The sequence below is a fragment of the Labrus bergylta genome, chromosome 12, assembly GCF_963930695.1.
Source record: "Labrus bergylta chromosome 12, fLabBer1.1, whole genome shotgun sequence".
In the NCBI taxonomy this organism is placed as follows: domain Eukaryota; kingdom Metazoa; phylum Chordata; class Actinopteri; order Labriformes; family Labridae; genus Labrus; species Labrus bergylta.
In genome coordinates, this window is record NC_089206.1 from 21,476,554 (window position 1) to 21,501,117 (window position 24,564).

Consider the following 24,564-nt stretch of genomic DNA (forward strand, 5'->3'; position numbering starts at 1 on the left):
GGAAGCTGGAGTACCCGAAGAGAACCAACACATGCACGGGGAGAACATGCAAACTCCACACAGAGAGAGGCTCCTGAAGGACGGGGTAGCCTGCTTGCTGTAAGGGGAAAGCGCTAACCACTGCCCCTAACTACCTACATGCACAATGAAATGGTCAGCAACCACAAGAAAACAAAAAAAAATATGAAGGATTTAAGCGTGACTGGCAACTTCTCACATATGATAAACTGGCACATGACAATCATAGAAGGCTTTGACACATGCATGTTAGTATAGATTTACATAAATGTGAGAGGAAGGAGAGGATAATTAAAGGTATATTTGCAGTCTTTGCCTTCTTGGTGACTGCTTGTCTGCTATATCTTATCTGTTAGTTTTCTAATGGGCCCAGGAGGATGGGCCCTTCATCTGACCTGGAAGACTGCACAGATTGTAGAAAAAGATGCTTGTAGCAAAAGGTTGTAAAGATCTTGAATCAGATAAAGCCAGAGATTTCAGCACCATGGAGAGCACACACCTCGTCTCAGTCTTGTCTGCACATGTGATGAAAGACGATTCTGCAGGACTGGATATTTGTACAAATCTTTGCACTCATTTGAATAACATGCAGCATGTTCAGCGGCTTTGGACATTGCTTCACTGAGAGATGAGAAACCGAGCAGTTAGAGGATGTGACTCCAGTGCTGTGAATATATAAAAATGTACCACCTATACATTTAAGAGCACTAAAATTGTTTCTAAATGTGTGCAACATTTAGAAAGAACTAATCAGGCAGGGATTAGTGATTTATGGGTTCAGTACTTTAAGACATTTAACTCCTTAAAGGTCCAATCAGTGAGATGTGGAGAGAGTGAAATGATAAAGGTACCTTACTATATGATCAGACATAAAGGAAACTTACTATGTTGAAGTGCTGGCTTCTCTGACAACAATGCAGCAGCCAGTATGTCCTCCTTCTAACTTTAGATTCTGCTCCTGAATGCTCTGGATTTGTTTGGACCAGAGAAGGTAGGCGGTTTTAAGGCTGATGTTCAATATTGGAGATGCTTTTGAAAAATGGAGAGAGGTTAGAACACAGAAAGGTTTACAGACCCATGCAGAGCTGGATAAACACTGAAGCTTCAGTGTCCACCACATGGTGACCTGCGTGAGCATCGACTTTAGAGACAGCTCTCTACAATGTTTTGAATTTAGACTGCAGTAGGAATTTTAAACACTAGGGGTCAGAGTTACATACTGCTCCTTTAATGGTTGATATTTGGTAAGAGGTGATGTAAAAGATACCCGGATCATTAACAAAACGATGTGAGGCCCACATGCAACTTTTACAACATTTAAAACCTTCCTAACCCTCATCATACTGACTGAAACAGTTCAAGAATCCAAATAATTCATAGCTACTCTGAAAAAATGTGTTTCATATCGATGAATTGTTTACCCCCCTCTCCTCATCAGATCCTCCGTCGCCCGGCAGCAGCCGCAGTTTTAACCTACTATGGTGTTTTCAGGAGTGCAGACAGTGTGAAGTATTTGAATGCAGCATTCCTGTCAATACACTAATGCACACCTCGCCTGAGCTCACTGCGCCAACATGGCTCCTGAGGTCATGCTGACTGGTTACCATGATGATATACACACACACAAACACACACACACACACACACACACACACACACACACACACACACACACACACACATCAGCACCACCAAGCACCACTTAAACAGACATCTGACCAGCTGCCTTATCCTGCAGAGGTGTCAGAATGCTCTTGAGGCGATTTACAAAAAGATGAGCTACTGACACTGACTGTCTGTTTGTGTTTGTGTGTGTGTGTGTGTGTGTGTGTGTGTGTGTGTGAGTGTGTGTGTGTTAGCATGTGTATAAAATCATGCAGTGCGCTGCTGTGGCATCAGTGTTTGCAGCAGAAGGATATGATGAGTGCTGCGGTCCTGTGGGGCCTGCTGGTCCTGCTCTGTCAGCGTACACTGGTGAGCGGACACGTACTGGGACGACCGTCTGCGACCAGTGACCTCGCCCAGCTCAAGGTAAGAAACAAGCCTGACCCTTCAGGATCAACACCACTTTTCTTAACCCTCCTACAACCCTAGGATTTGTTTTACACCTTTCGTCCTACGACACAAAAAAAAAATGCTCCAATAAAGACTGTCATAGAAAAATTATCTATTAATGTATAATTCCAATTTTTGTAATGGTCACTATTATTAACTTCAGTCCTCACTATACATATTACACCTACAAAATATTCAGTGTTTCAATCATCCAATCTACTAAAAGACACCAAACAAGAGTCAACAGCAGAATACGCTTTTTGAGAGAGAAGATTTGGCACATTTTTCATGGGCGCAACCCACATACTCAGCTCTGCTGCTCATCCTACAAATGCATGTTCTTTACAAATGTGGCACCATTTAAAAGGGAAATAAACAGGCTTTTCAACAGTATACGATTGATTGCCAGGAAGCATTGTTACAACAAACAAATAATCTATCAAACCCAAATTTCCTTACATTTTGTGTAATGTTTATAATAATTAACACCTTTGGCCCTGTTTCCCTGCAACATCACCTGTGTAAACAAAGACATACTAGCAGGCTTTTGTTTTGGATACTATGTCGGTAAAACAGTAAAAGCTAAAATTCCAGTCCCTCAATTTCATGAATCCATGAAAAAATTAATAAAAAATTAAATTCATACCACAATAGCAGTGTATTCAAAAAATGTCGTTTCAATGGGAGTCATTGGCACAAAAAGATGACGAAGGACTAAAGGTGTGATTTTTTTTTTAACAGAGTGTATTAAAGAGTTGAGAGATACATTTTCATGACATTTTAAAATTCACCCCAAAATACACACCTGCGGCAAAATCTATGTCATATGCATCAACACAGCCAAAATTATCCACAAAAAAACATCAAAAAATGCACTAGGACTACAGGAGGGTTAAGATAGCACTTTCTAGTAATTGTCGTCATGCAGAGAGTTTGGGTTTGGTTCAGTGAAGCAGGGCTGCAGCTATAAGAACGCTGAGGTCATGACCTTTAACCTCTGCTCTAAACCAACACGAGAATGTATGGCTAAGAAATATATTTTAATTGTTTTTTCCCCCGAAATCCCCCCCAGAAATGACTAAAAACAAGTTGTGCAAAAACAACCTGAATTTCCCTTCTGGGATTAATGAAGTAACCTAAATGTCTCTTTGGGGATTAAAGTGTAGGCTGTAGCTTGTCTTCAATAATTTCAGGGTTCAGTCAGGTTTCTCAGTTTTCTAGTCTGGATCCCACGTTGTTGATACGAAAAGTGCTGATAAACAATATTTATAACATTTAAAACCACTGTATAGGTAGCAAACGAGGGGGCAGGGTGTGAACTACGGGGGGCTGTAAGGGGGGCGGCGGAGTTGAGGAGAAATCCCCTTTTTTTTGGGGCGGCTGTGGCTCAGTGGTAGAGTCGCCGTCTCTCAAGAGGAAATGATCCCCAGCTCCTGCAGCCACATGTCCGATGTGTCCTTGGGCAAGACACTGAACCCCAAGGTGCTCCTGCTGCTTTTTTGTCAGTGTATGAATGGATTAGTTTCTTCTGATGGACTCTTTACTCAGCAGCCTCTACCATCAGTGTGTGAATGTGAAGGTGTGACCTGCAGTGTAAAAGAGCTTTGAGTAGTCAGAAGACTAGATCCTCCTAGACCCCAAATATGATTTTTTCGTTTAAAATCTATTTTATGCCATAGCCCAGGAAGAATCTGTTCTGCTGTGGACTGAACCCACCTGATGGATCTTTGACCCTTAAGTTCAATTTGTGCTTCGGTTAGCAGAAGGAGCGTTGCATCAGTGCTGCAGCTCAAAATTAGTTCACCAGTGCCAGCGTCCATTGCAGGGTGTTCTGTCTTCACTTATGAACAGCGGAGGGAAACAGAGACACCTTGTCCATATTAATACATAGAGTCAATGGTTACAGCATGAGAGAGGGAGTGTTACAAACTAAACTACCTCGATCTGCTCCAGTCAAAGAATAACTGTTTCAATCACCTCCATTCAGTCTTCATGGCTTCATCACCGGACATCAAACTTCCACTTTGATTTGATGAAAAGTTAAACTTAAAGAGCACGACAGACGACCTGAATCAGAGCATTTTGATCCTCTACATTTATAGGAACCTAAAGTATTGTGTGCATATTGAGATACACAGCTGTAGGTGTGTTTATTCTCAGTTGAGCGCTGTTTAAACCGCTGGAGTGTTTACTGAGAAAACGTTTCAGTGCAGGGACCCCATGATTCTTAAATGTGGTCCAAGGCTAGATTGGATTCCTCCAGTGTGCACAGTGAAGCCTTTTGCAGAAGCTCCATGATGTTTATTAAACGGCATGGTAAAGACCTTTAAGCAACGCCCAGAGCCGTCGAGTTCTGGACCATCTCCAGAAACAGATTCAATAAAAGCCTGCAGGAAGCATGCAACGCATAAAGACAGAATGAAACCACTTTAGAGACTTCAGAGTGTTAACCATCTCCTCCTCCTCTCCATGTCAGACTTTACTGCAGCGTTTTGAGGAGACTCTGGCGGAAGCCGCCCCGGAGGAAGAAGACTCTGAAGCCGATTATAATCAGGAGCCCGAACAGAGCCAGACCGGTCGAGGGTGGAGCCCGGAGCACGAGGTGGAGCAGGAAGCTTCGATACCAGAGAGGTCTCAGTCGGCAGCTGAGGGCCGCAGCAGGACGGCAGCGAGCGTGAGGAGCCTCCTGCAGGACCTGCTCACCGCCAGGAAGCGAACCTCCGGGTGCTTCGGAGCCAGAATGGACCGGATAGGGAACGCCAGCGGACTGGGATGCAACAACGGAAGAGGTGAGATACTAAATATTTAAATCTTGGATGAAACCAAGCTAAAGTGTTTCCTCCTTCTTTCAGGCTTTATGCTAAGCTACGCTAACCACAACCACAATTCAGTTTAACTAACGGACAGGAGACGGAAATATTAGTTTGATCCCACACTTTGATAAAACAATATGCAAATCAGACCAACAGATAAGTAAAAATAATAAAAACATCAGGTTAGCTGCTTTGAACTTACAAAACTCAGTGTAGAGCAAAAAGTATTTTAAATTTTCTAAATATTTGGGCGCCGGTGGTTGAGTGGTGAGGGTGCGTGCCCCATGTAGAGAAGCTGTAGTCCTCAAAGTGGGCGGCCCAGGTTCAAATCCGACCTGTGGCTCCCTCCCTGCATGCCCCCCCCCCCCCCCCCTGTCCCTGATTTCAGACTGTCCTGTCCACAAAAAAAAGCCCCAAAATAAATCTGTCAAACGATTAAATGTTGTAATCGCATGTTGGAAATTAATTGTATTAACTTTGTATTGGACGCGACACTCGAGTAGGGCAAAGGATTATGGGAGGCTTGGCGAGCGGGTGCAGGCACGAGCCTCGAGAAAGGAGTAGGACAAAAGTTGAACTTCAGTGAACAATTTTTAAATGATAGTGGATTCTCCCGTTATGGACAGGAAAAGCTTTTTTCTCCACAGCGTTCAAACAGGAAACAACATGGCTGCTTTTTTCATTAATATCAAAAATACCTTTTTATACATAAACAGTGAACTGAAATCTCATTGGTGCAAAAAATGTGAAATGTACTTTCAGAATCTTGCACCACTTGGCCTAAAAAAAAAGTTTGTTTGACCTCTGTGGTGTATGCTCTGCTTTGAGTGACAGCTGCTTGTTCGCCCACAAGTAGCAGGGAGACTAGGCGACAAGCAAGGTCTCTTTCTTGTCATATGCAGTGGAGCTGCACCGTCACTTGTGGGCTGTTCAGACGCTCCAATAGGAACCAAGCTGATTTTGTCGGTGATGCTCCCTTGCAGCTCGTGCTGTAAGGACGGGCTGCAAAGGAACAAAATGCAATTAATCTTGATAAAACAAAAAGTGTGCATTCATTTCAGAACTAAAAATAAGGCGGTAATCGTTGCTCTGGGATGCTTTGGGCTCAACTGTTGTTAAAGGCTTTATATACGATTTTTTGATCCAGCAGATGTCACCCTTGAGCACCAGCATGAAACCAAAACAACTTGCACTGCATTGTTGTGTTAGCATGCTAATGCTAGCGATCTTTATTATGCTCGTATCTTCACACTGCATGTAAATTTACCTGAAATGAGCGTGATCTAGAAACACAGTTAAGCAGTGAGTACAGTATGTTATTCTTCTTTTCTCTAGTCCCTCAATTAAACAACTTTTATATGTGAGGGGAGGAGTCAGCCGGCCGTCCCGCCGATGTAAACAAACTGAAGATAGGACTCTGAAAACTCTGAAAACATCACAGACAGTGGGACTCGGGTGTTACACCCATTGTAGACAGTCATGACTAACAGAGTTATTTTCAGAAGATATACTTGATTTATATTATATTTAAGTGTGAAAAATCACATAGAAAGACTTTAAGTCCTGGTTGTTTGAGCACCTCCTGTGGTTACCTTAATAGTGTGTGCAGTCAAAAGATGCAAAAAAAAAAATGTGGTCTTCTAGTGGTGTTGAAATTAATTTCAACTTAACAAATATTTTTTTTACTCTTAGCCCCATAGTGTAATTTCTGTGTGAAGTCGGGTTGAGCCGCTGTGTGATTTCTATTATATTTAAGTGTGAAAAATCACATATAAAACCTTTAACACCAAAATCAGCCTGAACAGAAATACTCTCACAGCAGCTTTAAGTGATTTTTATCCCCAAATCTTTCTTATATTTCATATAAACAATAAAGATGGTTTACACATGGTGCATGATTTTTCTTGACCTGCATGTTTTGGTTGTTTCTTTTAGTTGGATGTAACTCACACTTCAGTCTCTTAACGCTGATTTAAATCTAACTGATGAATAAAATCCAGGGATTTTTACATTTCTGTATTTGTGTTATTTTTCCGTTCAGGGTAATCGGAGAGTTTCCGGTTTAAACTCCGAGTGAAGACGCGACACAATGAGGAGGACGTCTGCGTTAGTGACACTTCAATGTATGTTTAAAGTGACCAAGATGATTTCTGATTTATTCACTGTGTAAAATAAATCCTCCAAAAGAGGAAGTGTGAGTCACGTCTCTGCATGTGGGGACACTAACAAAGACAAATAAAACTCTTTTTTTTTTTCATATCATGGATCTGTCCGTTTCTTTAACCATCACACTGGAAGATTTCTAACAGTAGTGTTGTAATACTCCAAGACCGGTCTCTAGACCGAAGTTCTCGTCTCGGAATCAAAAGCAGTCTTGTCTCGGTTCTTCCTAAAAGAACAAATAACTTCAATTCATTCATAATTTGATTTTTAACCCCTGGGGTTACGGCCGCATCAATTCCCTGTGTTACGGTCTAAGTGAGTGACACGCCCCCCCTGTACATATGATGAGGATTTTTCTGTGATATTTATGGTCTTAGTCTTGACTCGGTCTCGATCCCTAATGCCCCGTTTCCACCAAGCAGTCTGGTTTGGTTCAGAACAGTTTGGTACAGTAAACCCTGAATTTGCTTTTGTTTCCACATCCAACCTTCCCTTTATTTGTTAAACTGAGTGTAAGCCAGATGGAGATAGCCGCGGCAGCTATGTAATAGTGTGACATCACAGCAGCCCAACACAGTGTAGCCCGCTTTTAATGAAGTTCAACAAAGAAGAAGAAGAACGGGATAGAGTAAACAAAAGGGACTCTTTAGGGTCAGATCGGTACCCTTGACTCCCCAACAGAAAGGTACCAAAAAAGTAGGATGGTACGGATCCCTTATTTTGGTACCATTCCCAACTTTTGACGGTGGAAACGACAATAAATGGGTACCATACCGAAACTGAACTGGACCGCTTGTTTGAAACAAGGCTTAAAAGTCTTGGTCTTGTCTCGGAGCACTCTGGTCTCGGTTAGTGTGGTCTTGACTTCAACACTAAACAGTTGTTTTATTCATATCTTCAAACCCGCAGCAGCAGTGTGTGTCCAGCCTGTGCTGCTGCTGCTGTTGACACCTGATTTCATGCCGCAGAGTCAGCGTGACATCAGCTAAAGCATCACTTTACCTGACGTGACACATTGAGTGGACAATTATAACGCTCTGTTGTCAAAGGAACAGCGGGATGAGATAAGACTCTTTTTTTTATGTTCATACAATCAGTGGAAGACAAACACAGAGTCGCCCTGTAGTACATGACTGTGTTATTGTTTAACAATCATAAAGTCAAAACTCCTGCAAGCTAATGCTAATTTGTTTTGTTGTGCTGATTGTTAAGGTCGGAAAGAGGACAATCATCTGTTCAGTATGTTTGTTTTTTTAATTAGGTCCATAAGGGCTCAGGGTTTAGGGAGGACATCAAGATTCAGCCTTTAATGTGAAAACAGTTGCTCAGATTTTTACAATGTTAACGCGACTGGAGCATAACAGTAAGACTCGAGAACAACATTTGGGCCTCCGACCCTGAGTGTGACGTCACAGCAACATGGCTGCTGTGGGAATATCGTCTTTAAAGAGAACCTATTATCCCCCTTTTCCACCTTTTCAAACAGCTCCCTGTGGTCTAAATGAAACATCTGTGAATAAAACATGCATGCAAGTTACTTAAATGTGCGTGCAAATTATGAAATGCACGTGCAAAAATAAGTACAAATTACTAAATCATGCATGCATTTTAGTAAAGATGAATTTCTTCAACAGGTGTGCGAAACAGAAAGCACATGTCCTCATCACCTCCTGGGCTATGTAGTTCTTGACTAATGTTAATTTGATGCTTTATTTCTGTTCATCTGCTGCTTCTTTGACATGACACACTTATATATATATAAAATGCTGTTACTGCACTAACAACATTAAGCCTCTCTCTCACTCAAAGCATGCTGGGATACACTCCAGCCCCTGGTCAAACCTGATCAGGGTAAAGGAGAAACACGGATCAAGAGGAGGAAACTTATTCCCAGCTGTCAGATGTCAAATAAAAGTGATTACATGGATACAAAGTGAGTCACGGTGGTGATTCAGCCGTTAAATACTTGCTGTCTAACTTCATGTGACAGGCTCGCTGCCTGGTGACGTCACTGTCACACTCCTCTGTCTGCTCTCATTATAGCGATCAATTAAACTTTATTAATACACCTGAGAAACTTTTCACCAGCCCCAACAGCAGCTGCACACTGACTGACCTGAGTCCAGATTTCACTCCGGGATTTCAGTTCAGGAAATGTGCTGATGATGGTTTGATGCATGTGATAAAGTAGCGCCCTCTTGTGGTTCACTTCAAATTTTTATTTTTAAAATCAGTTTTAAAGGTCCCATATTTTGCTTTTTCTGGTTTTATATGCCCTTTAGTGTGTTTTCCAAGTGTCCTGTGCATGTTTAGGCACATCTATGTGCAAAAATTCAAAGTCTGCGGAAACGCGGCTTCTCCTACCTCCTCCTGTTAGCTGTAGCATTAGCCGCATGTAAAGCTCGGTTCTAGCCCCCCTCGATAAAAATTTGTCAGTGCGGCGTCATTGTCAGTGTGAGATCACTGATGCGTGCTGAGCAAATGACCAATAACGACAGAGCGGATCGGCAGACCAATCAGAGCAGACTTGGCCCATGTGGGGTCTAACAGTGTGGGCTCAACAGAGTGCAGCTGACGGACTCAGAGCGTAGAGGGAGCAAGGAGGAGCAGTACATGAAAACAGACACTTTTTTCAGACTTTAGCTATTGTGAACGTACAAAAGTAGGTACATAGATTAAATATACAAACCCCAAAAAGGGCATAATATGGGCTCTTTAATTCTATTGTTGCTTCTATTGTTTAATTCTATATGTACTTTTATTACATATGTTACACTAAAAATATGATGAATAAAGGTGAACTATGACATAAAAAATAAAACAAAACATTTATTGATTAAATGAAGTAACTTAAGTTTAAGTTTTGATCTTATCACATTTTGTTATAAAAAAACATGAAAACATTAAATTAACTTAAGTTTAACTTCACTCAAATTTTAAAAAAGTCTAAAATTTTCTTGGAGTAGCAATCTGTAGCTCTGACACCTAGTGTTTAAAATGGGTACTGCAGTCCAAATTCAAAACATTGTTTTGAATATATATGTATATATGTCAGATATTACATTTATATTTTCAAAAAAAGCAAGTAAGACTTTGATTAAAAACTAATATAATACGTTTAAATGAAGATTTACTGATTTAAATGAAATAAAATAATAATAAAACATTATTAGCAGCCCCAGGATGAAAAAAGACACAACGGCGCCATCTGGCGTTCATTCAGTGGTAATGCAATCCCACTGCGCAAATCCCCGCCTGAAAAAACGAGTATTTTAACTTAATTTCGTTTTAAATTAGGTATAATCAAAAAAATAAATTATGATGGAACTATGAATCAAAACTTTAACTTGAAATACACGATTCGGCAGACATCACACTCACCAGAGAGCAAATCATATCAGCTAAATGTAGACTACACTTTTCTTATTCTTGTTAAATCTTAACAAACCAAAGGCTGGCTGCTTCTGTGTTCGCCGAATGTAAGGTAGAATCTTATACTTCTTCAACATGTAAGGGATGGGATATCATTTAAATCTTTACAGCTGTGGCATCATATGCTCCATAAAACGTCTCCGCCCCAAACTACAAACCGGCTGTTCTTCTTCTGCTGCTTGTAGTTAATCTGCTGTTCCAGCGGGACAGAGAGAGAGAGAGAGAGAGAGAGAGAGAGAGAGAGAGAGAGAGAGAGAGAGACAGAGAGAGAGAGAGAGAGAGAGAGAGAGAGAGAGAGACAGAGAGAGAGAGAGACAGAGAGAGACAGAGAGAGAGAGAGACAGAGAGAGAGAGAGAGAGAGAGAGAGAGCGGGACAGAGAGAGGAAGAGGAGGAGGAGGGGAAGGAGGAGCAAGGGAAACACAACAGGAAAACCCAGGAAAGAAGAAGCTTGTTCTTGGGGAATCCTGTGTTTGACCAAAGCCATGTTTTTGGAGTAAAGAGTGCGGGGAAACTGCGGGGAAGCTGCGGGACAGCCGGAGGACTACGGTGTTAGCAGGACGTCAAGGTGAGCAATGAGGAGATCATGTAAGGGGGTTGCTTTAGGTGAATACTTCTCCTTTCTTTGGTTCATTCTTCTTGGGAGTGTCACAGACTGCGAGACTGTTGATACTAAAATACAGTTTAAAATCTATGTTGATCTTAAACATGACCTCGAGTCTGCAGGTGAGAGAAACACTGAAGTAAATGAGGACTGAACAAACTCAAAACCGTGAAAAACATAAATGTGAGTTCAGCTGAAAGTGCATAGTTCAGTGTTTGGATTATGAGTCTGTAGTCTGCCTTGTTGTCCAGAAGGATTCATTCTTAAAAAGTAAAATCTGCTTTACTGGCATTAGACTTTAAGATGAAAGAAACTGCTTTAAAGAGTTTATAATGACATAATAACTGTCAACATACATTTCCCACATGGCCAGACTACACAACCACACTGTACTCTAAATGATACACGATTTAAATGCAAGAAAAAAATATATAGATTTGCGACACATTAGTACAAAATAAGGTGATGTATGCACACTGATTGGTCAAAAATGACATGAGCAGAATTAGAGGGACTGTGGTGGTGACAGCAACATGACAGTCAGTGTGCGGTGCATGACCTGCTGACAGGGACAATCAGGTTTACGAATGCATGTGACCTTTTAAAGGAGCAGCACAGACTGCGGGGTTTATGCTAAGGTGTGTCTGCACCATCTTTACATCTATAGCTGACTGTGCTGTTGCTGCAGCAGCAGACAGTTCTGCTCCAGGGAGAACAAATCTGCGTGCAACCTGCACAGGGCAATGTCCACTCGGTTACTTAGTTTTTAAGACAGTTTTATTATTGGTTAGTTTGCAGCATAGAGACAATTTCAACCATGAGCTCATAGTTTTACTCCTGCAGGGCATAGAGGATGCTACGGTTAAGTTGTGAATTGTGATGTTTAGTTTGGTGCAGGAGAAAAGCATCAACGTTTTCTACATTTAAAGGTGACATATTCTGTAAAACACACTTCCCCATGTTTCTCTAACACTAATATGTGTCTCTAGTCTATCTACAAACCCCCCAATGATGAGAAAAGTCCATCCTCTCTGTCTTTTGCCTGCTCCACTTTTCAGAAAACGTGTGCTCAAACAGGCTGTTTGGAGATTTTCCCTTCATGACATCACAAAGGGCAGTAGCCCCTCCCCCAGGTGGGTGACACTCCCACAGCTAGGTGTTTGTTCTGCCCTCTGAGTCTGCCTTCTCACCGTAAACAATAGGACATGGAGCGAGAAAGCACCGACTACACCCAAGCCCTTCCAGAGAGGGGGCGTGGTCAGACACAGCTCATTTACATATTTAAAGGTACAGACACAGAAACAGCCTGTTCTGAGCAGGGCTGAAATAGAGGTGTTTATAGACATGATCAAATACAGGATCAGAGTGGATTTAGAACAAGAAACTTCACACATGTTTTGAGGAGCACTGAGATTTATTTACACTGAAGAGGAGGAGGATATGTCACCTTTAAGCAAAACGTTTTTTACAGCCTCTTGTTATTTACCCATCAGATTATGAGATATACATTTGGTTCTTCATATATGCACAACGACAGGGAAGTTCATAGAGAGACCAAAATAGAAACTTCCTGGCAGGAACGATCCATCGGCTGTAATGTAGACGTAGCTGTTTGGTTTAAAAGTGAGGCTAAAGAGGAAGTATCTTAATCCTGCTTTGTGTGCTTTGGGGGCGGTGGTAGCTCTGTCTGTAGGGACTTGGGTTGGAATCCTGAAGGTCATGTCCTCATGTCCTCATGACCTCATGACCTCAGGGTCTAATTTATTACAGCATGACGCTCATTTAGTAAAGTATTAATGTATGTAAGTATGGACCCACATTCTGGTCCAAATATGGTTTTTCTTGGCTTCCAAAAATCTAAATAGGGGCAAGGCATGATCTGACTGACTGCACAGTCATTAAAAAATCATCAATCAAGCGTTTATTTCCTGTGATCGCTGCACGACCGTAGACTGTCTGGAATAAATCTGCTCACTTTTTCAAACGTGTCAAACCGGCTCAATAAGTGACCGCCTGATGTTTTTCTTCACTTGGCTCTGATCCCAACGAGGGCAGAAAACACTTAGTATTCATCGGCGCTCGGTGAAAACATTATGCAAGAATGTGCATTCATGTTGTTTCCACGTTTGTCTCTGGGCTTTTAACTGAATGCTGTCATGACTGTGGGAGTCACTAGATCACTTTCTGAAGACAATCCAGCGGCTGTTTCCCACAGCTCGGCTCGGCTCGCTCTGCCGCTGTCCTCTCGGCTGCAGCCCACGGTGTCTTCTTCAGAACGATATACAGACTCCTGAATTATTCATCTGCTTTGGTTTTTAATTCAAACTCTGCACAAGAGGTTGTTCTTCTTCTCCTCCTTCATCTGAATATTTACATCCTCACACGCTAATAAATAACAGGAGCCTCCTGAAAGCTGCAGGGTTCATGTGTGTGGTGGTGAGAACGGGTCCTGACCTCGCACAAGACACATTTGTACGTCTACTTCTCCTTTTTTCCTGGGAATTACACAGGTGCTGTTGTCAAGTTTAAGCGGCTCGTCTTGCGGTTGAGTTTAACAGTTTGGGGAAAAGACACGTCTGGATTTGCTGTACAGGAATGTAACGCGTTGCTTCGGGCAAAATGCAGCTAACACAACCGCTTGTCAACATGGATAAACACCACTCTCCTTCAGTGTATCCGTGAATCCCTAGAGGTGAATGTGGGAGGGAAGTTCAGAAATCCTTAAAAATCCTCCTGGAACATCTCATACCAGTTACTTTTAATCATAGGTAGGCCTGATGGTGTTTAAATGTGCTTTCTTATTTCCTGAGTTCACTGTCAGGTTATACTCTTTGTAATAACGTTTAATTCTTCTTGTGCTTTATGGAAAAAGGGGTGCTTAAAATGCCAACATGTGACTTTGTTTCCCACCAATCAAAACATCTGCCTGCTTGTTTGCTATCCTTCTGGACAATAAAAAAATCAACACGCTGTAGCTTTAAAGATCCAATCAGTGAGATGATAAAGTGATCTTACTGTATGATCAGACATTAAGGAAACATGCTATGTTGAAGTGCTGGCTTCTCTGACAACAATGCAGCAGCCAGTATGTCCTCCTTCTAACTTTAGATTCTGGTCCTGAATGCTCTGGATTTGTTTGGAACCAGAGAAGGTAGACGGTTTTAAGGCGACCCCCCGACGCGGCCGTTTTGGACACCCCTCGGTTTGCCAGATATGAGAGCAGTTATCAGGTCAACAGGTGTTGCAGCGATGGAAGCGGGCAAGAGAAGTGGTTCAGATAGAAGTGATTGTACCCGACCTAAAAAGCCTCTGCATGTTTCTAATAAGCTCCACGAGCAGAAACGTGCTCAAACTAGGATCAATATTGGAGATGCTTTTGAAAAATGGAGAGAGGTTAGAACACAGAAAGGTTTACAGACCCATGCAGAGCTGGATAAACACTGAAGCTTCAGTGTCCACCACATGGTGACCTGCGTGAGCATCGAGGGGAGGGGGGGGAATCTGTGTTGGTTTGCTCTGGCCTTCAGTTTGATCTGAAACTCATCAGATCATGTGTGCTGTGACGTTTGCTTCAGGATCTTGGCTCCCTCCCTGTGTTTAGTAGTACAAAGCCGGTGCATTGTTGGTTTGTTAGTCAGTGTAGCGTGCAGTGACTGGAACGTGCTGTTTACTGTCAGAAGTCCTGAACGACAGCACTGACTCACACACAGATCAACGTGCGTCTCTTCTGTGTCTGACACGTCTCAACAGCAAAGTTTGATTTCAGGTCGTGTCTGTTTGGGATGTCGAGGGCAGAAGAGTTTTTACTTTGATTTCATTCTGACTTTTATTTCAATTTCAGTTTGAATCCATTTGTTAGTTTCAGTTTGGTTTTTCTTCTTCTTCTTGTTAGTTTTAGTTTTTGTTGGCTCTGTATCGTAAAAAGTTCAGACAAAGATATCAAGCAACTTCAGGATACGGTGGGGGCAGAGAGCAGGGGGAAGACGTGCTGCAAAGGGCCGAGGTTGGATTCGAACCCACGGCAGCTGCAGAGAGGACTTTGCTCTCATGCTGTTAACATGAGGGGACCTCGTATTAAGTGCATGATTCCCCCCGTCAACAAGACGTGCTGCATGCTGGATGGAGGAGGCAGACCCAATCACAAGTCGTAAACTGTTCACAGATTCTCTAACTCAAATGATTTTGAAGTTGTATTTATTTTTATTTCTGTAGTTTTCATGAACCCTGAAAACCTCGGTGAGTTTTGATGTTCATCGTCTCTCTGTGTGATGAGTCTAATGATGTGATTTTTCTTTTTTCTTTTTTTTTAAGGTGCTGATGTGACCCCTGAGAAGGACCCACAATGACCTCTCCAAGTCCACTGCTCTGTCATCCTGTGGGTGAGTCATTCAGCCAAATCAAGCGCTTCTCAATTGGTGGGTTTCTACCCTAAAGAGAGCCAGGGTCAACGGGCCACCGAAGTGTGCCTGGGATGACAAACTGTTGCTGAAAGTGTGCTCTGAGAGCGTGTTTGTTTTGTTCCACCTGGGGTCCAAACTGCACCGTCTTCCATTGAATGAACCCGAGTGGTTGAAAATGGAGACAGAAATCCAAATGTTCAGGGCTGAAGTGGACTCAGACTCAGACTCAGGGGATCCAGCCTGACTCATTAATCCCCTGCTGCTCTGATGAACGGGCCTACTACCCCACTTAGGTACTTCATACTGTGTAAGAAGGAGCAAGCCTCTGCAGGCCATATGCTGCTCTGATAACCTCGACACAAATCAGGCTGTGGGACAGATCAGATTCCTCATGATGGAGAGAAAGGGCTGCAGCTTTTACTCAATGCACTTTATCTAGTTTAATCAAATGAATCCAGAAGAATCCATTTAGAGATGTGATGATTTGTTTACTCTGCACATCAGTCTTTAAATCCTGACAAATTAAAAACATGAAAGAGTCCCTAAAACCCGCCCCTCTCAGTCCGGATCCCTGAGGCTGGTTCTGGCTTTCTCAGGTACCTCCTCCTCCTTTTTGGTGGCTCTGTTGTGTGTGTGTGTGTGTGTGTGTGTGTGTTTGTTGTGGTGTGATTAGGATGGACAGGTGAAGGGTCAGTGCTTAAAAGCCATATGTTTAGAGTGTAATCTCTCTGACTAACAGCTCCTCCTCGTTGTGTCTCCACGGGGACTAATCCTGTGTGTTCACGTCCTGCTGTTTCTCCTGCTGCTCGCTGCACCACCGGGTAATCTGTCAACAAGTTGTACGCACCCAAGAAGAAGGAAACCACCTGTTTGGTATCAAACCTGTTGTCCAGATATAGTCACTTCTGGATCAGAAAACTAAGATGATACAAAGCTCAAAACAGCATCAAGTAGAGCTGGGAGGTATAACCTCAAATCAATATCACGATTAATTGAACATTTGACCTCGATTACGATTAATGAACGATTATTTGTTTTTTGCCCTCATAGTTCACTGACATGGTCTCTACTGTACATAAACTCAACTATTAAAGCTGGGATATGTTTTCCAGTGTTTCCCCTACCATTATATTACAACAGCCTCCCCGCCCTCCCTGAAAGTCAAGTAAAAAAAAAAAGTTAAAAATAAATAAATAAATATATATTTTTAAAGATTTTTTGGGGGATTTTTGTGCCTTTATTGTAGAGATAGGATAGTGGATAGAGTCGGAAATCAGGGAAAGAAGTCATTTAAGGATACCTTTCCAATAGAAAAGGACAGCTGTCATTAAAAGTAATGCATGAACACCAAGATTCCTTCAAGTGTTTGTGTCGCCGTGTCGGCTTGTCCCCACCCCCCCAACGCTGTAAACCTAGGGGAAACACTGTTTTCTAATGAAAGAGTGCATATCTGATTAACTCTTTTGTGGTTATTTATTGAATATTTCAAACTGAAATCAAAGCATCGCTTGAAATTAAAACGACACATTTTAGTTGTAAAGTAGAAATGAACTTCTCTTAAACAGTAGAAAATAAATAAATAGTATTTCTTCAAACTTTTCCGCATTGTTTACATTTAACTTCATTTTGTTCGGTGTCGTCTTCCCTAAAGACAAAATGTGTTCAAACGACGCGTCACATGACTCTGCCCTAAAAATAATCAAAATAATCCACAACTCTTCTACTTAATTCAGACAGTTTTTGACACTTTTGTCTTTAAACTAATAGGCAGATGATGTTGGTCAGTAGCAGAACTTTGATCTTACATGGCCTGTAAAGTACCTGTCTGCAGTTTACAATTACCATGCTAATGTGTGTGAGTGTAAAGATATTCACTGTTTAAATTGTAATTGTGTTTAGCTTCGTTTGTGTTTTTTGTGTGTGTGAGTGTGTGCGCCTGTGAGTTTGTCTGTGTGTTTGTGTGTCTTTGAGTGTGTAGGTGACTGTGTGTGTATGTCGGTGACTGTGTGTGTGTGTGTGTGTGTGTGTGTGTGTGTGTGTGTGTGTGTGTGTGTTCAGGTTCCCCTGGTTGTCCTCTGGTTCTGTCAGGCTGTGATACATTTTGCAGCTATAATCAGTTTTTCTCCTGGTGAATACAGGAGTTTTTTTTGTGTGTGTGTTGTTTGTTCAAACTCAAGGTGTGTGTGTGTGTGTGTGTGTGTGTGTGTGTGTGTGTGTGTTTGTGTGTGTGTGTGTGTGTGTGTGTGTGTGTGTGCTATCTGGGGGCATGATGTGAGGAGGTGGAGCTCTGTCTCTACCTGTTGGGTCTCACACTGAGAGCAGTGTCTGGTCTCTTCTTGGAGTTAGCTCTTTTTTGTAGCGACCCAAGTCATGAGTCTGAACACCGTCAGGACTTTTCTCAGTGTAGTGATTTTTAAAGCGCTCAGGTGATCTGCCAATGTGTAGTCTCTGATTAGCGCCAAATGTCTTTAAAATGTTGTCTTCTCCTTCCAATATTTCACAGTTTTCTTTTTGTTGCCTGACAAATGTTGAACAGACAGAAAAAACAAAATCCTGACGACTTGTTTCGAGTTGATCCCTGTACCAGTTTGGGGCAGTGTGTGATGTAAACAGATTTCTGAATATTTGACCTTCTTCTCTCCTCAGCGTCTCTTCCAAACGGGACGTCACACGCGCAGGAAGATGACGACGATGAAGACGAGCAGGGGGAGAAGTTTGAGTTTGACGATGAGGACGACGTGGAGCCTCCACAGATGAGTTCTGTCTCTACAAAAAGCGACTTGACCACAGAAGGGTCGAAGGTGACGACGCAGGGCGTGAACGGAAAGAGCAACGAGCCCTCGCCGTACCCACAGCACTGCTCCGGTGAGAACGACATGTTTATAATCAGTGTGATTAATTTCAAATGAAGATTCATGTTCATGAAGATCAAAGAACTATGATATTATTTTTCTGTATTTCTCAGGTATGGAGGTCAGGGAGTCGCCCGAGGGGTAAGTCAGGATGAATTTTTCTTTAACACAATATTTGAAAAAAATGTTAAGTCAGAACTTCTGTTTTGTCACATAACTCTAAGGCGTTATGCAGGAGAAAATCCCTCTGCTCACAGCTGAAGTCCTGACATCTTCAGGACTTAATGATTAAAAAAAACATGTTTATTTATGTCTGTACAGGCCAGTTAATACACCTACAATACAAGTAAAAAAATGTTCTACAGGTGTTTATTTTACAATGTAGTGTAGATGAAGAAACAGCATTTTTCAGGATTCAGTTGCTCTCTTCAACCTGACCACTAGATGGCACTTTAATCCTTCCTTTAAATGTTTCTGTGAACTAAGAAGAAGAGAAAGGTCAGCTGGACTTATAGGTGGAAAGATGATTGAATTTCTGCTGCAGAGAGATAATCTGAGACACATTAGAGACACATTTCATAGCAACAAAACATCGATTAGAAAAATGTATCCGTTATTAATCCCGAGAGGGGAAATTCAGTTTTACACTCTGTTGTTGAAGCATGCTACACACACACACACACACACACACACACACACAGGCTGAAATACACACACATGCACAAACAGGATCCTGAGGACATGCACTGATGGAGAGATGTCAGAGTGAGGTGCAGAGGGCACTCCTGGGATGGTGGGAGCCTTGCTCAAGGGCACCTCGGCAGTGCTCAGGAAGTGACCTGGCACCTCTCCAGCTACCAGACCAGTATCCAGAGTTGGTCCACACTGGGACTTGAACCAGTGACCTTCCGGTTCCCAACCCAAGTTCAGACTGAGCGATTACCGCCCCCAAAAACAGATTACATAACCGAGTGAGCAGCATTACGTATTGAAGAAGTAATGCTTGAAGTCAAGACAGAAATCATATGAAGTATTTTAGTATCATGAGCAGTAACTCTGATGTAGAGGGTTTGAAACAGTCTGAAGACTTTGACATGGTACTATATTTTAAGAATCCCTTTTCAGCGCTTCACTTCAAACCTCGAAGTGAATCGAATCCTCAGACAGCCAAAGATTCCCAGCCCTAGTTGTACTCCCTCCACTGTAGTTTGCCACAATAGAGGCCAAAACAGCGTCTTGCACAGGGTCCCCAAAAAGCCAGAAACAGCCCCGATTGTAACCGTTCTCTCAGAGTAACGTCTGATTTCAATCCCCTGGATCGTTGTTGCCTCATTAAAAGGAGAATGTTGAGTTTAATGGTGTATCTGAAATGACTGGAAATTAAGATTTAACCACAAACATTAATGCATAGGACAGGGTTTAATCAAACTCTGTATTCAAGAAGTTTAAAACACGTAGCACCGTCCTAATCCATGAAAAGAGGTCACACTCTGACCTCTAAATGTGACCTCCTGTAACCCTCAGCCTCTGTGTTTCATGAAGAATCGTGTATCCTCAAACTGCTTATTGACAAATAAAATATGTATTCTTTTTTTTGATGCTTTTTTATTTAAGAAAAAAGAGAAAGAAAAGAAAATACAAAGAAACCCATTGGACTTAAAAGATTTGACAACAAGCATTTCCTATTCTTTTCTCTTTTCTTTTTTTGTCCCCACCCTCATGCTGCCAATACAAAGTCTATATGTAAGGTAGTAACTGTACAGGGAATGATAGTACTATTTAATACATACAAAACAAAGCAAAAGATAATGATAATAAATAAAGAGGAAAAAAAACCTAAAATAAAATATGTATTCTTTGGAGTCACTGTGGAGATATGAAATAGATAAATGTTCAAAATGCTCTGAATGACCTTCAGATGAATTTCTGTGTTGCAGTCGTTCCACCTCCTCTGACCTGGGAGTGACGGGAGACTCTGAGAGTTTCTGGACGGGGAGCTGTATCTATGAAGGTAAGACATGAGAGGAGCAGCGGTGTGAGATGTGACAGTGTCGTTGAAGCAGAGCTGTTTGTTTTTTGTGATCATGTGCTCACCGGAGCGAGGATGTTTTTTTTTTGTTTTTTTTGTGTGTTTTTGCTTGTTTTGCACTCGGACAGCACAAGTGACACATCGGGCCAAGGAGTGGCTCTGTGTGGTGTCGGAGCTCACGCTGCGGATAAACAAAGGTACTTCATGTGTAGTGTTAGCTGTGGTGAGAGCTAGCTGGTAGCAAAGGTGACATGATGTGTTTGAGTGAGGTGAACGCTCACTGTCGAGTAGGAATAGATCCCAAAGTCTGGTAGATATTTCCCAAATGGTGAATGACGCCGGTTTTAGTAATGGCTTTCCTGTGTTCCTGGGGTCACATCGCAAAAGAACAAAAGTAGAAGCTTCAAAATAAGCCATAGCCCTACACCTTTAAGATCCTGTATTCTCCTCATGTTCACCCTTCATGATGTCAGACTGTGAAACCTATAGAGCATAACTTCCTTATTTATCTGATGCTGATGTCAGTAAAAACCCTCATTTCAGCCTCTTCCTGAAACGGTTTGTTTCAGCTGCTGTCTCTTTAAGCCCCCCTCCCCACTTGCCCACTCTCTTCTGATTGGCCGTCTCTCTGGAAGCCTTCAGTGAGTGCAGAACGATGCAGAGCTGCCAGGGGAGAGCTGGTTTTCACAGCTTAGGTCGAGGCTTGAAGCCGTTTGGTAAAAATTCTTGGTTTCATATCGAGGAACAAACGCGTGATTTGCAGATCAAGCCGTTTAGCGCCCTCTGCAGACTCATCCTGGGATCACTCCGACATACGTTTACCTCATGATCTGACACTTTGCCCACGTTTAGTTTGAGCATCCAGCATGGTAACACTATATGTGAGTATGAAAACGGGGATCAGCAGTAGAGGTCAACTTAAATAAAAGGTTTTTCATTCAGCAGTGAGTGAGACAACAAATTGAGCCGTGAGAGTAAACTTTGAGAAAAGCCAGGAGTGTCACATCAGTGGGCTGTAAGTGGTTGATTTTCGCATTTTAAAACCAGGCACATCTGACCAAGTGATGAACTTTTGCGAAGACTATTGTTAGTACAATTTTTCATGAAATTCATTAATCTTGGTAACTTCGTGAAATGTATTATTCAAGTCTGCCTACCACCTGTTAGCACTCCTACCTTTAGGTGTCTGAAGCTGTAACCTTATATGAGTGAAGCACCTAAGTAGTAGCAGATCTATGTTTGGATAGGAGCCAACCATATGTTGTCAGCAACTGTTTGCTAGACAAAGAGTCTACAGTTGTTTCGTATACAAATCAGTGTCATGTCATCTTTATTGTTTTATGGTGATGTACCCAAATGGAAAGGAATTTGTGGGTTGCACCTTTTTGACAGAATATAAGCAGCACTGTGAACACTGTTACTTTGTCAGCACTTTGTCAGTCAAGTGATTTGGAAGCGTGCTTGTTTGATGAAGTTGTCTGACCTCGGCCGATTAAATGGTGTTATAATCTCCAGTCTGTTTCACGATTTCTTCATTGGATTTAGAAAAACAGAAACAACCCCCACCTAACAACTATCAAATCACTGAGTATTGTGTAGTTTAAGAAGGATTTAGAGGCGGTGTGCACAGGAGCCAGGAAACAGAGATACTCCATGTGTTCGAGCTAGCTGTTAGCTTTCAGAATAGCTCGCGTCCTTTTGCTCCCATTTAGATATTTAAGAGCTTAACTCCATCTGTCTGTGGTTGTACATGTCATACTTTCAGTGTGTTTGTGTATCATGGCCGTCCTTACAGGTCACCGTTTATGTTTAAGATTCCTGCATCATGAATTCAAAAGAGTAATCTCCCCGAAGGCAGGGAAGCTTTTTTATAAAAGAAGTCCTCATGCAGAGGGTCAAACTTCCTGTACGGGAATTTAATGCTCTGCTCAAAAACAACAACAACAACACTCGGTTTGTGGCTCTGTGAATGAAATTTAATTTCCTCTGCTTTGTTTTTGCAAGAAAAAGGGTACACACATATTTGCATCATGACACAGGATTCCCCTTTCAAACAAGAACAGCAGCGTATTTCAAATAGCATTCCTTCACAAAATCTCGTAAACCAGAACATATTCTAAATGCAAGTTTCGCAAAGCCGGGCTAAACAACAACTACTACAACAACAACACCAGGGAACATCAGTCTTATTGATCACTAATGAGCTGTACAGATTTAGGCATCAGTGCATATGAACCCGAGTTAAATCGAGGTTGTTCTGTATAGGAATATTCTGTAAGAATTTTTTTAGAATGGGTGTGTATGTGACTTCCTGTGCTTCTGCAGGATTTTGCACTTCAGTATTGGCTTCATTTTTCAACGTACACACAATAAAAGGAAAACTCAAGTGCATTAAAATGAAGACAAGAAGGTCATCTAAAAAGATGATTAACTTAGAGATAAAATATTTTTTTCAGAATTTTTATAAGAATATTTTAAGCTTTAAGAGATTTAAAGGTTGAGACAGAGTTAGCGAACCGGATTTCACCAGAGTTTTGGAGCTCGGCCTGCAGAAGCCTAACTTTGTCTCTTATGTGTTTTTCTGTTATTCCATTTTTTACCCTGAATTTTGTCTCAACGTTATACTGCAAATCTGCAATCCTACAATTAATGTATTAGACATTTTTATCCAAAGTGACGAACATCAGAGAGTAAGAACAACAAAAGCAAGGATCTAAAGAGGAGGAAACAATGTGAGCTGTAAGTCAGATTGGACACACAGGTACTGACAGGAAGTGACCAGAGGCAGAGCACCACATCGACAGCTGTGGCACTTTGCATCACCAGTATTTTTCTGTTTCCTGCAGCGGGGACCTTTAACATCGATGCGCTGTGTAATAATGTTTTGCAGGAAAGGATTCTTTAATGCCTGAAGGCGGTCAGGACGAGTCCAGCTGCGCAGTAAACGGGTGCAGCCCACATCAGGACCCCGCTGAGGACGAGGAGTCCTCTTCAGTCCGTCCTCAGACTGAACCTCACCCTGCAGACGTAGAAGGACTGAAAAACACGACCACGGTGACCCCCTGCAGCCCGGACGCCGTGTTCAGAGACCCCGAGGTGGTTTATGATGATGTGCCTGCAGAGGGCCTGCAGCACCCGATGGAAGGCGAGTATTTTTTCTATATCGATCAAAATCATTAACATCATAATAAGAAGTGGATGTAGCCTCTTTTCCTTCTGAGTGAAGCTGATGTGGAGGTGCTTAAACCTGCATTAAGTTAAATGGCCAGCAGGGGGCGACCATCAACTTCTGTTTCTGTAAAATCTAGAAGAAAACAAGTACACATTTTTAAGTTTTATGGTCTCAAGCTCTGATTTGAAGTCTTCTTCAAACAACATGTCTTGTTTAGTTTTTGATAAAGGTCGGGGTGACCCCTAAAAGTCGGATATTCAACTGGACGTATGAAGGAGCGTCATGTGACTGCCGATCTCACAGTCGATACTCAGAGATCATTCCATTACAGCTATGTGGGGGTGTTCAATGTCTAACAGTTTTACCCAAAACATTCATGACTCAAAAAGCCTATCTTTGTATAAATATCAACTTATTGTGTCGTAAAATAGACGTCAAGTAAACTAAATACAAGAAAAACAAACTATACCCAATTTCACCCCCACCCCCCGTGACATCATGGCGGATAGTCTGCTTCAACAAGCTGGCTCAAGCACAAGATCTTTGTCTGCCCTACCACATTTATATAATGCAGGACTAAACTAATAACAAATCAAACTAATTGTGTAAACTGTGTGTTTGAGTGTGATGTTACCCCTGTGTACATTTATTGCTCAGCCCTTTTGTAGGAGAAGAAGCACATGTAGTAAACTGTTTTAGGAGACAGTTTGTTTTGTTTAACTGTTGTTCTCTTCTTTGTATAGATGTCGACGATATCTACGAGGACATCCAGAGACCTGATCACCACCGCAGCTCCAACGGCTGGAGCTCCAGTGAGTTTGAGAGTTACGATGAGATGTCTGACAGCGGCAGTGTTTCTCCAACCGCACAAAGCAGCAGCAAGGTAACGTACTCAGAGATTATACACACCATCACTGGTGTTATGCAGACAGATGTTCTCGTCCTCTTTTAGAAACAGGAAGGAATGAACAGCAAAATAAATGCTGTGATATTACATCCTTTAACAAACACTCTGACCTCATGCATA

The 24,564-nt window shown here is 42.0% G+C and overlaps 2 protein-coding genes across 3 annotated transcripts in view; both read left to right on the plus strand.

Annotated features, from left to right (window-relative positions):
• Positions 1-1,899: 1,899 nt before the first annotated feature.
• nppa (natriuretic peptide A) lies at positions 1,900-7,138 on the plus strand. The gene is made up of 3 exons (XM_020630417.3): positions 1,900-2,049; positions 4,550-4,862; positions 6,928-7,138. Exons 1-3 carry the CDS (start codon positions 1,936-1,938, stop codon positions 6,930-6,932), a joined length of 432 nt encoding a protein of 143 aa, XP_020486073.1. The 5' UTR covers positions 1,900-1,935; the 3' UTR covers positions 6,933-7,138.
• A 3,748-nt stretch (positions 7,139-10,886) lies between these two features.
• Positions 10,887-24,564, plus strand: part of LOC109981493 (rho guanine nucleotide exchange factor 10-like protein) — a 38,749-nt gene continuing 25,071 nt past the window's right edge. Inside the window, exons 1-7 of one of the 2 annotated variants that reach the window (XM_065961211.1) lie at positions 10,887-11,048; positions 15,396-15,463; positions 18,131-18,349; positions 18,450-18,477; positions 20,274-20,347; positions 23,256-23,510; positions 24,281-24,420. In XM_065961211.1, coding sequence (XP_065817283.1) covers positions 15,427-15,463; positions 18,131-18,349; positions 18,450-18,477; positions 20,274-20,347; positions 23,256-23,510; positions 24,281-24,420 — 753 coding nt within the window. In that variant the 5' untranslated portion in view covers positions 10,887-11,048; positions 15,396-15,426. The remainder of the gene's footprint in view (positions 11,049-15,395; positions 15,464-18,130; positions 18,350-18,449; positions 18,478-20,273; positions 20,348-23,255; positions 23,511-24,280; positions 24,421-24,564) is intronic. The other variant, XM_020630305.3, reaches the window with a different exon arrangement.

What these genes read in the sequence shown, in the direction of transcription:
- nppa (XM_020630417.3), top strand. Translation starts at nt 1,936, where the DNA reads ATGATGAGTGCTGCGGTCCTGTGGGGCCTGCTGGTCCTGCTCTGTCAG. An exon ending in GTGACCTCGCCCAGCTCAAG is followed by an intron (nt 2,050 to 4,549) that starts GTAAGAAACAAG and finishes TCTCCATGTCAG; the next exon opens with ACTTTACTGCAGCGTTTTGA.